This window comes from Ranitomeya variabilis, chromosome 7 (assembly GCF_051348905.1).
Source record: "Ranitomeya variabilis isolate aRanVar5 chromosome 7, aRanVar5.hap1, whole genome shotgun sequence".
Lineage (NCBI taxonomy): Eukaryota > Metazoa > Chordata > Amphibia > Anura > Dendrobatidae > Ranitomeya > Ranitomeya variabilis.
This window is the reverse complement of record NC_135238.1, coordinates 215,604,859-215,617,462: the sequence shown is the minus strand read 5'-3', so window position 1 is coordinate 215,617,462 and position 12,604 is coordinate 215,604,859. Positions and strand designations below refer to the sequence as shown.

At 44.7% G+C, this 12,604-nt stretch overlaps 1 protein-coding gene across 12 annotated transcripts in view; it reads left to right on the top strand.

Annotated features, from left to right (window-relative positions):
• The window catches only part of PKP4 (plakophilin 4), a 237,583-nt gene that overhangs the window by 220,871 nt on the left and 4,108 nt on the right, over positions 1–12,604 (top strand). For all 12 annotated transcript variants that reach the window (XM_077272904.1, XM_077272907.1, XM_077272900.1 and 9 more), the window contains 2 exons: positions 5,738–5,855; positions 7,917–8,051. In XM_077272904.1, coding sequence (XP_077129019.1) covers positions 5,738–5,855; positions 7,917–8,051 — 253 coding nt within the window. The remainder of the gene's footprint in view (positions 1–5,737; positions 5,856–7,916; positions 8,052–12,604) is intronic.

Genomic DNA, 12,604 nt, shown 5'->3' with positions numbered 1-12,604 from the left:
ACATCAAGTGCATGTATACTAATGCCAGAAGCCTCGCCAACAAAATGGACGAATTAGAACTAATGTTGTTGGAACATAATTATGACATGGTGGGGATATCTGAGACGTGGCTGGATGAGAGCCATGACTGGGCTGTTAACTTGCAGGGCTATAGCCTGTTCAGAAATGACCGTACAGATAAGCGAGGGGGAGGGGTGTGTCTATAAGTAAAATCGACCTTAAAACCCATCCTGCGTGATAATATAGGTGAATTTAATGAAAATGTAGAGTCCCTGTGGGTGGAGATAAGGGGAGGGGGAAAAAATAATAAATTACTGATAGGGGTTTGTTATAAATCTCCAAAAATAATGGAAGCAATGGAGAATATCCTCATAAAGCAAATAGATGAAGCTGCGACTCAAGGAGAAGTCATTATTATGGGGGACTTCAACTACCCTGAAATAGATTGGGGAACAGAAACCTGCAGTTCCAGTAAAGGTAATCGATTTTTGACAACTATGAGAGACAATTACCTTTCACAACTGGTTCAGGACCCAACAAGGAGGGGGGCACTGCTAGACCTAATATTAACCAACAGGCCAGACCGCATATCAAATATAAGGGTTGGGGTCACTTGGGGAATAGTGATCACAATATAATAAGTTTTCATGTAACCTTTAATAAGATGGGTAGTAGGGGGGTGACAAGGACACTAAACTTCAGGAGGGCAAATTTCCAACGGATGAGAGAGGATCTTGGTGCAATTAACTGGGACGATATCCTGAGACATAAAAATACACAAAGAAAATGGGAGACGTTTATTAGCATCCTGGATAGGACCTGTGCACAGTATATACCGTATGGGAATAAACATACTAGAAATAGGAGGAAACCAATATGGCTAAATAAGGCTGTAAGGGGCGCAATAAGGGACAAAAAGAAAGCATTTAGAGAATTAAAGGAAGTAGGTAGTGAGGAGGCATTAAATAAATACAGAAAATTAAATAAATTCTGTAAAAAGCAAATCAAGGCAGCAAAGATTGAGACAGAGAGACTCATTGCCAGAGAGAGTAAAAATAATCCCAAAATATTCTTTAACTATATAAATAGTAAGAAACTAAAAAATGACAGTGTTGGCCCCCTTAAAAATAGTCTGGGTGAAATGGTGGATGAGGATGAGGAAAAAGCCAATATGCTAAATGACTTTTTTTCATCAGTATTTACAAAAGAAAATCCCATGGCAGCCAATATGACTAGTGATAATAATTCCCAATTTAATGTTACCTGCTTAACCCAGCAGGAAGTACGGCGGCGTCTAAAAATAACTAAAATTGACAAATCTCCGGGCCCGGATGGGATACACCCCCGAGTACTGCAGGAATTAAGTACAGTCATTGATAGACCATTATTTTTAATCTTTAAAGACTCCATAATAACAGGGTCTGTACCACAGGACTGGCGTATAGCAAATGTGGTGCCAATATTCAAAAAAGGGGCAAAAACTGAACTCGGTAATTATAGGCCAGTAAGCTTAACCTCTACTGTGGGTAAAATCCTGGAGGGCATTCTAAGGGATGCTATACTGGAGTATCTGAAGAGGAATAACCTCATGACCCAGTATCAGCACGGGTTTACTAGGGACCGTTCATGTCAGACTAATTTGATCAGCTTCTATGAAGAGGTAAGTTCCGGACTGGACCAAGGGAACCCAGTGGACGTAGTATATATGGACTTTTCCAAAGCTTTTGATACGGTGCCACACAAAAGGTTGTTACATAAAATGAGAGTAATGGGGATAGGGGAAAATATGTGTAAGTGGGTTGAGAGCTGGCTCAGGGATAGGAAACAAAGGGTGGTTATTAATGGAGCACACTCGGACTGGGTCACGGTTAGCAGTGGGGTACCACAGGGGTCAGTATTGGGCCCTCTTCTTTTTAACATATTTATTAATGACCTTGTAGGGGGCATTCAGAGTAGAATTTCAATATTTGCAGATGACACTAAACTCTGCAGGGTAATCAATACAGGGGAGGACAATTGTATATTACAGGATGATTTATGTAAACTAGAAGCTTGGGCTGATAAATGGCAAATGAGCTTTAATGGGGATAAATGTAAGGTCATGCACTTGGGTAGAAGTAATAAGATGTATAACTATGTGCTTAATTCTAAAACTCTGGGCAAAACCGTCAATGAAAAAGACCTGGGTGTATGGGTGGATGACAAACTCATATTCAGTGGCCAGTGTCAGGCAGCTGCTACAAAGGCAAATAAAATAATGGGATGTATTAAAAGAGGCATAGATGCTCATGAGGAGAACATAATTTTACCTCTATACAAGTCACTAGTTCGACCACACTTAGAATACTGTGCACAGTTCTGGTCTCCGGTGTATAAGAAAGACATAGCTGAACTGGAGCGGGTGCAGAGAAGAGCAACCAAGGTTATTAGAGGACTGGGGGGTCTGCAATACCAAGATAGGTTATTACACTTGGGGCTATTTAGTTTGGAAAAACGAAGACTAAGGGGTGATCTTATGTTAATGTATAAATATATGAGGGGACAGTACAAAGACCTTTCTGATGATCTTTTTAATCATAGACCTGAGACAGGGACAAGGGGGCATCCTCTACGTCTGGAGGAAAGAAGGTTTAAGCATAATAACAGACGCGGATTCTTTACTGTAAGAGCAGTGAGACTATGGAACTCTCTGCCGTATGATGTTGTAATGAGTGATTCATTAATTAAATTTAAGAGGGGACTGGATACCTTTCTGGAAAAGTATAATGTTACAGGGTATATACACTAGATTCCTTGATAAGGCGTTGATCCAGGGAACTAGTCTGATTGCCGTATGTGGGGTCGGGAAGGAATTTTTTTCCCCATGGTGGAGTTACTCTTTGCCACATGGGGTTTTTTGCCTTCCCCTGGATCAACATGTTAGGGCATGTTAGGTTAGGCTATGGGTTGAACTAGATGGACTTACAGTCTTCCTTCAACCTTAATAACTATGTAACTATATGTAACTATGTTAACAGAATGAACCTACATAGGCTGTAACCAAACAGCAACTCTTAATTTAAAGGAAAAGAAAAACAAGATTATGTGAGCTCCCGCATAATTTTCATAACCAGCAGAGTGAAAGCCAACAGCTGAGGGCTGATGTTAATATTCTGGGAAGGAGCCAATAGCCATTAAGGTTCCCAGGCTATTAATATCAGCTCACAGCTGTCAACTTAGCCTTTACTGGCTAGTTTATAGGGGGACCCCAGAATAAAACTGACATGGGGTCCCCCTATAAAACCTAACCAGCAAAGGCTAGGCAAACAGCTGCAGGCTGATATTAATAGCCTAGGAAGGGGCTATGTATATTGCCCCCTCAACCCACCCCAGGCTAAAAACATCAGCTCTCAGCCGCTCCAGAAAAGGTGCTTAGCCTCGCTCTTCCCACTTGCCCTGTTGTGGTGGCAAGTGGGGTGATGGTTGGGGGGGGTTAATCTCACCTTTGTATTGTCAGGTGACATCAAGCCCCGAGGTTAGTAATGGAGAGGAAACTACATTACTAACCCCATAGTGATATTATAAAAAAAACACGCCCAGAATAGTCCTTTATTTGAAATAATGGCACACTCCTTAATTGAACTAAATTAAACCATGCTCACCGAACGCCTAAGCCACTGAAGCCAACGTCTCCTGCAACAAAAATAAAATAGACCATAGTATTCCTCACCTGTCCACAGAGTAGATAATCCATAATGTCCCACGACGATCTTGATGACTTTGAGAGCAGTCACTAATGTGACTTCTCTCAGACAGCCGGTGATACACTCACAGGAGGTAATCGCTCCTTACCATGGATAAGAACCACCACGCCGATGTTTCCCACGCTGTCACACAGATGACAGCGTGGGAAACACCATGGGAAGCCTGTAAAAACAAAAAGACAGCAAATCCGCAAACACATTTATACCTGTATTTTTGCTGCTGAGTTGACTGACTCAATTGAAGTCAATGTTTGGGAAACGCTAAAAAAACACACAAAGAATTGACATGCTGCAGAAAAAAAAATGCACTGCAAGTACTCAAAAGGAAATTTACTGATCATGTGCACAGCACTTAAGGATTGTCATTCAGTTAGCTTGCACAAGGTTTCCAGAGCGTTTTTGACCCATTTCTGCGTGGAGAAAACTCAGCGAAAATGCACATAGCCTAACAATGTCATTAAGCACTATCTTCAGATGATCAAGGAGGTGATGATATGGCCCAAAGAGGCCTGAACTCAACATCGAGGAGACAGAAGGATTGGCATAAGCCTACATCCACAGAAGATCTGTGGTCAGTCCTCCAAGATGTTTGGAATGACCTCCTGCAAGTGTACCTAGAAGAATTGATGCTGTTTTGAAGGCAAAGCGAGGTCACACGCTAAATATTGATTTGATTTGATTTAGAGTTCTCTCTTCTTTATTCACTTTGCATTTTGTTAAAATAAAAACCAGAGTTGAGCGTATATATGAAAAAAAGAATGAAAAAGGAAAATTGCAGATCAGTGAGCAGCGTGGCTGGCAGCAGTCGTTAACTATACTGCTGTGGAAAATATTTCTTTCCGATTCGGCTTGCATTACTAAATTATACATAAGACGCAGTATACAGCGGAGCTCACCTGTAATCATGATGTCTGATGTTACTGCTGCCTGTTACAGGTTTCCGAATAATAGAAATCTATCAGGGAGACAAGGGTCTGGACTGTTAGGCCGCTACAGTTCAGCTGGGGCAACTGCAGATCTTGTTGGCTCTGATGTCACTGACGCTGTGTCCTTATGATGTCGGTCCGAGTGCGACCTGACAAAACATTGAATCACACCCGGACCAATGTTGGTGTATAGGGTTGTACACATGTTTGTTATTTTACCTTGGACACAGTGTGTCCCGAGAAAAAATCACGGCATGCCAAAGTTTGATTTGACATTCGGATCGCACTTGGCCATGCTAGGCAATGAATGCGTGGAAACCATCGGACTGCACTCAGATGAGAGTGCATTCTGATTTCTGCACACTAAAAAGATGGAGAACAAAATTTCTCCATCTTTCCCATTGTGTCAGTGTGCTGATTCAATCACATCACACTATGCCTTCATCAAAGCATCATTTGCACAATCGGCCCGTTTCTTTCAGATGAGAGAACCTGCAGTCTGCACCTGCCTTAGTTTCAGATTTTCCTCATGTGAAAGTGACCCTCCCAGTAACACATGCTGCGTTTGAGACCTCTGTGTCCATGTGCAGCAGCCTATACTAGCTCTCATGCATTAGCGCACATTCATTCCTGTAGTGTTTCCTCTTCTACAGCTTTTGATGGATTGTGCTTTCCTCCCTATCTACAGCCTGAGTGACCTGCCCTCCCCAACAGCTTAAATGCTTTCCACCCTCTCTCTTCTGTCTTTTACAATCCCCTCCCTGCTGTTATTTCTAACCCTGAGAGAAGGGAGGAGGAGAGCAGAGAGCACCAGAAGCAGAGCTCTAATGGAAGTGGGTCAGAGTTTGCACACCATCTTGCTAGCTGAAGTACTCTGCAGAAGCAAAAGGACAGGAACGTTTTCTAATTTTGTATTTGTGGAGCAAATTTTCATTAACCTAAATTCTGTACACGGTCTTGCATATTTTAGGGTATCTTCTTATGGTGTTTGCCTCCTACAGACGTATTATATGAATATCCCAATTTTTTATATAAAGGGCATCACTAACATTTCAATTCCTTTTATAGGACGGTTGGAATCAATCACATTTTATAACTCCGGTCTCGACATTGGAGCGCGAGCGATTCAAATCCCACCCATCGTTATCCAACAATAATCAGCAGATGTCGCCCATGATCCAATCAGGTGAGCGTTCAGAAATGGATCCTACACAATCCACAATGTGAGGTTCAGGAAGTTGTTCTTAAAGGGTTGTCCTGATCATCAATGTCTGATCGGTGGGGGTGAGATACCAGGTGACCCCGTCGATTAGCTGCTTCCGATGTCGGCTGGAGCTGCTCCGTTACGAAGCTGCACTGCTCCGTTGACTGTATAGAGGCTGTGACCGGGTGCTGCACATCCGCCCCCTATTAAAGTCAATAAGGAATAGATGTGCAGTATCGGACTGCAGCCACTATAGGGTCATGGGAGCAGTGCAGCTTCATAACTGAGCAGTTCCAGCCGACATCGGAAGCAGCTGATCGGCGGGGTCACCGGCTATCTCACCCCAACTGATCGACATTGATGACCTATCCTAAAGATACAGACCCCTATGAACCAAAGTTCTCTATGTTCTTTGTCGCCGCCCGTTTTGTCCATTAGAAGTGCGTAGAGACTGCACGGCATGCACCTCTTAAAGAAGACCCCTCACTTGCCATAAATATGGATTTATTAGTGATAAGCGAGTATACTCGTTGCTCGGGTGGTCTCTGAGTATTTTGGCGTGCTCGGGGATTTAGTTTTCATCACCGCAGCTGCATGATTTGCGACTGCTAGACAGGCTGAATACATTTGGGGGTTGCCTGTTTTAGGGAATCCCCACAGATATTCAGGCTGTCTAGCAGTCGCAAATCATGCAGCTGCGGTGACGAATACTAAATCTCCGAGCACTCACAAATACTCGGAGACCACCCGAGCGTGCTCGGGGAAACCCAAGTAATGAGCATACTTGCTCATCACTAATATTTATTGATTTATTTTATTTATTTTTTTGTGCAAATGCCGCTGTTCTCCTGAATCTGGCGCTGTTTTTCTTTTTTTCCTGCGCCTCTCCAGTCCTGAGATATGGCCTCCTCTTCCCTAGCCTTGTTGGCCATGTGGGCATGGTCATCAATTGTTCTCTTGGGGTGTTTTCTCGAGAACCACTCCCTCTTGGCTAAAAAGACTAGTTTTATGTGTAATAGGGAGGGCTATATCTCAAAAATGGAGAGGTGAAGGAACAAAAGAAAACAAATTCAGAAGACTGGGTAAAATAAAACGACATATTTATGGCAAGTGACAGGTCCTCTTTGTCACTTCACCTCTTTGCAGACCCCCTGGTGTATATAGATTTTAGATATTCATGAATCAGAAGGGCCCATATGGCGACATTTGTCCTCACACCTAAAGACTAATGAGCTATAAGATGCCGGACACAAGCCCTCGTCACAGCAGTTTCTCAAGTGCTGCAGTTCCGACATGGCGATATCTCCACGCTTGTAATGTTGGCTGATGGTGACAAGCCTCGTCTGATCTCCAGTCCCCGCAGCTTTTGTCTCCTTCACTTCCATTAATGTGCTTGGCAGGCAAGGAGACAGCTGACAGCTAGCGGAGAATCACATACTAAGATGTATTAGGAAAATCATCTCCGGCTGCCTCAGGCACGCTCCTACCTGGGAAACTATGTTCAGCAAAATGTAACTACATGCATGTTACCTGGAGATGATAAATAGTAAAACCGCAGAATGAAAGAAGCCCCCCTCCACCTTCCATCAAAGTTCTTATCTTATTAATATATTATACGGCACTTAATATATTATACGGCACTGTGTACTTACAACTGCTCATTTTTCTACCCAGATAATTGTTAAACAAAATTGCACAAAATTATAATTGTGACTTTTGGTGTTTTTAGAGCAGTGTATAGAAGTGTAGCCTCTGATGATAATGAGACTGCTGAAAAGACAGGAAGTAAAAGTCGTTATTAAAAAAAAAAAAGCAAAGACCAGTGTGAAAATTGATAATATGAACTAAAATAAAAATGACAAAACTGTTTAAAAGTGGCAAATAATGCAAAAACCTGATTTTTAAAAAAAAAAATGGTAATTTTCTGATTTTGTTTACGCCCAATCAGATTTTAGCTCTGACAGTGGAGGTTCCTATTTTCAGGAGGAGATGATGTGGTAGTTCCTTGTATGACTGACTGTTTTTTTTTCTTTCTCGGGGCAGTGGGCAGCACGTCGTCCTCACCAGCACTGTTAGGGATCCGGGAGCCGCACTCCGGTTACGAGAGAACAAATCAGTCCTCTATGCAATACTACAACAGCCAGGGGGAATCCTTAATCCACAAGGATATGTATAGCGGTAAGCGGCTTCTTCACGCGTCTCAGCGTTTGTATCGGATCTCAAGGGACAGATTGTGACCGTCCGCCTGCGAGGTCGAGGCCGGGATCTATTAGTCACGGTTCTCTCTGACTTCTGTGATAAATGCTGCATTAGGCAATGATACTCGGGGGTCCGTTGTATCACAACGTGGCCAGTGTGAAGCGGAGACCTGAGGAAACGCTTCTCTTTACTCCATGTTTTATTAGTGAGCGCTGGGCACGGTGGACTCTTCTTATTAATGATGACCGACACGTAGAAGAGGTTTAAGTTGTCGCCAACATCCGTGCTGTCAAATCTGAGAAGTGAGTGCAGGCTGCTCCTGATACAAAGCTCCAAATCCCCTACCCAACTCTATACGGTCACATTAACCCCTTCATGGCCTGACATTGGGTGCAGGTGTATGGAGGTGAATCCCACTCCATAAACAGTCTACTGCCGCGTCAGTTGGAGAGGTCTTGATTGCAGCAGGACAACCCCTTGTATTCTGCAGTCAATAGAAGCGATCGGGTCGGGTACAATGGAAATAATTAAAGTGAGAAAAATGTAAGATCATAATCACTCTGGTACTAGTAAGTATGGCTCTGCACCATGGGAATAGCAAATCATATAAAAAATGTGCACGTGAATCGATACTCTCCCTGAAGAAGGCAAAGCGGCGAAACGCGCGATGGGGATTTGGCACTACATGCTATCAGGATTAAATTACTACCCACCTTAATCTACATCCTTGGTGTTGCTTTACTTTTATATACTCCCTATTAGATGTGGTATTACCTTATATTAGATCTTATGGGTCTTATTCCCACTCAGGGACTTTAATTATATGTATATCTTCTCCCCACTTGCTGTTATGTGGTGCCATCTTTTGGCTAATTGATTTATTTATGTTTTATTTTTGTACTATTCATTAAAATTTTAATTTTTTAATTCATCCTGTGTTTTTTGTTACCGGTCCAAATGCTCATTTTTTATATGATTTGCTGGTCAATAGAAAAAGCAGCTTCTGAACAGAGCAGGTGCCCCTTGGGTCCCCCCGTCGGCCCATTACAATGCATTTGAGCGGCGCTGATTAGTCTCCATGGCAGTTGAGGGACTAAGACTCCAGGAAAGCCATCTGTATACTCCTATTAAAAGGGGAGTTGGGGTTTACTTAAATGTATATAATTGGAGTTAAAAATCATTTTTGCAATCTGGTGTCATTAGAAATCTTACACTGTTTGCCTTCTATATCCTTTGTGCTCCACTGTCTCTTGCTGGCTGCAGAATGAGTGAACTGAGAATCTGCCAGTGAGCTCATTCAGATTTAATTACAGCATTTGTAATGATTTTATCTGTTTTATATTTTTCTGAGCTCCTCTCAGATGATTTATGACCACAGACCACATCAAAGTTGAATGTGCAGCCTGTAAAAAGCCAAATGGTGAAAACTTTTAAATGAAACCAAATTGCAAAAAAATATTTTTTAGCTCCAAATAAATACATTTGCATAAAATTACTAAATAATTGTCCTTGAAGATGGACAAGCCTTTTAAACTTACAGGTCAGGCTTAAAGATCCCAGATAGATCAACAGCTATCTCCTCCATACACAGAAACACTGAGCTCTCCTGTGTTCCTCTGGAAGAGGCTCATCTCCCTACTGATCAAGAGGATCGGCCAATGGGAAGCCAACAGGCAGGATCCCTGCCTCTCTGATGCCACCTGTCAGGAGCGACTTGGGAGGTCACACTTACCCCCATATGCTGAGGGCGAATCCCACCAGGTTTAGCTGCATTCACTCTACAGAGTATAGCCCCCAACAGAACAACATACTTTTATTGCACCAGAAATAAAATATATATATAATGTGTGTGTATATATAATTAAAAATAAACAATAAAGGGAAAAAATCCTAATTTAAAAAAACAAACAAATGTAATTTGGTATCACCATTAGCATAAAAGTCTTAACAATTAAGATATTACAGGTTCCTGTTAGCTGATTGGCCGGGATGTGGAGAGTCCGGCCCCTGCGGTCCATGGGTACAGCCTCTCCCTTAACCAGCTCCCCCTGGTGGCCATTACAGGCAATCAGCATGTTGTATTTTTCACATGGCGTCTCTGTGCAGGAGTTTGTCAGAAGAAACCTCGCTGTAATTGTTATAAAGATGTAAAGCTGCTCGGACGTAGCCGTGAAGTGCTGTGCTCTGAAGCTGAGGAGCGGTGGCCTCAGAGCTGACATCCTCCTGCTGTCACTGACGTCCAGGCCCGCTATCTGAGCACGATAATGGCCCGCGGCTCAGTCGTCCGGTCTGATGAGGTTGCTGATACCATTTTACCATAAATACTGTGGGAATAAAGAAGGGACTGAATGCAATTTCTGACGCCTCTCATCAGTAATGGCTTGTGACAGTCGTCAGATTGCACTGAAGAGCTGCAGCTGTCCCTGATGTTTCTGCCCTTCCCACCAAAGCCTAGATACCAGAATTTCATTACGTAGAATGACCCCCGGGAGAGGCGGAGGGGTCCGCACGATTAACTCGCACTGCAGAATCCATTTGTGATGGCGTTTTATATAGTCAGGCGGGGGCCACAAGCTGGCGATGGCGGATTCCCGGTGACATCATTAATACTCAGACTGCGGCCGACCACTAGTGAAGGCTAAATATCTGCTGGGAAATAAACTCCAGCATTACAGAGAAAGGGAGAGATGAGTGGCCCCTTGGCTTCTCCCTGCACCGCTCGGGTGATTGACAGCAGCTTCTCCCTGCCCCGCTCAGGTGATTGACAGCAGCTTCTCCCTGCCCCGCTCAGGTGATTGACAGCAGCTTCTCCCTGCCCCGCTCTGGTGATTGACAGCAGCTTCTCCCTGCCCCGCTCTGGTGATTGACAGCAGCTTCTCCCTGCCCCGCTCGGGTGATTGACAGCAGCTTCTCCCTGTACCGCTCGGGTGATTGACAGCAGCTTCTCCCTGTACCGCTCTGGTGATTGACAGCAGCTTCTCCCTGCACCGCTCGGGTGATTGGCAGCAGCTTCTCCCTGCCCCGCTCGGGTGATTGGCAGCAGCTTCTCCCTGCCCCGCTCGGGTGATTGACAGCAGCTTCTCCCTGCCCCGCTCGGGTGATTGACAGCAGCTTCTCCCTGCCCCTCTCGGGTGATTGACAGCAGCTTCTCCCTGCCCCTCTCGGGTGATTGACAGCAGCTTCTCCCTGCCCCGCTCTGGTGATTGACAGCAGCTTCTCCCTGCCCCGCTCGGGTGATTGACAGCAGTTTCTCCCTGTACCGCTCTGGTGATTGACAGCAGCTTCTCCCTGCACCGCTCGGGTGATTGACAGCAGCTTCTCCCTGCCCTGCTTGGGTGATTGACAACAGCTTTGTTATGATCCTAGTGGCAAGGATCGCAGGTCGGACTAGCTAAGTAACTGAACAGACTACTAGCTCTGGGGAAGTGGTAACTGGATTGACCGCAACCTGATCCTATCCGCAAACAACTATAGGCAGCCGTGGAACGTTACCTGGAAATCCTAGACGTCTCGTCACGGTCTGAGAAACTGACTATTCCTGGAGGGAAAGTAAGTCCTCACTTGCCTCAGTGGAATGACCCCAAAGATATAGAATAGCCCCCCACAAATATTAACGGTGAGTTAAGGGGAAAGCACAAACGCAGAGATGAAATCAGATTTAGCAAATGAGGCCCGCTAATACTAGATAGCAGAAAATAGGAAGTAAACTGTGCGGTCAATAAAAAACCCTATTCAAAATATCCACGCAGAGATTGCTCGAGCCCCCGCACCAACCAACGGTGCGGGGGAAGCAACTCCGTACCCCAGAGCTTACCAGCAAAAAGAAATCACATGTTAGCAAGCTGGACTAGACTCATCATACACAGAAATCATATTGCAGGCAGATGAGCAAAAAATATTCAAACAGAACTTAGCTTATCCTGAAGAGGCAGAAAACGAGATAATCAGGAGTAATCAGAATAGCACTGAATACATTGACAGCCGGCAACAAGTGGAAGTGAAGCAGAGCTAAATAGGAACCCCCCTGGTGAATAACGAGGCAGCTGATCCAGCCAGACCCGCAGGATAATAAACCAAACCACCAGGGGGAGCCAAAAAACCAAAGTCACACAATACCATCTGTGACCACAAGAGGGAGCCTGAAAACGGAGTTCACAACACAGCTTCTCCCTGCACCGCTCGGGTGATTGACAGCAGCTTCTCCCTGCACCGCTCGGGTGATTGACAGCAGCTTCTCCCTGCCCCGCTTGGGTGATTGACAGCAGCTTCTCCCTGCACCGCTCGGGTGATTGACAGCAGCTTCTCCCTGCCCCGCTCAGGTGATTGACAGCAGCTTCTCCCTACCCCGCTCAGGTGACTGACAGCAGCTTCTCCCTGCCCCGCTCGGGTGATTGACAGCAGCTTCTCCCTGCCCCGCTCAGGTGATTGACAGCAGCTTCTCCCTGCCCCGCTCAGGTGACTGACAGCAGCTTCTCCCTGCCCCGCTCGGGTGATTGACAGCAGCTTCTCCCTGCCCCGCTCGGGTGATTGAC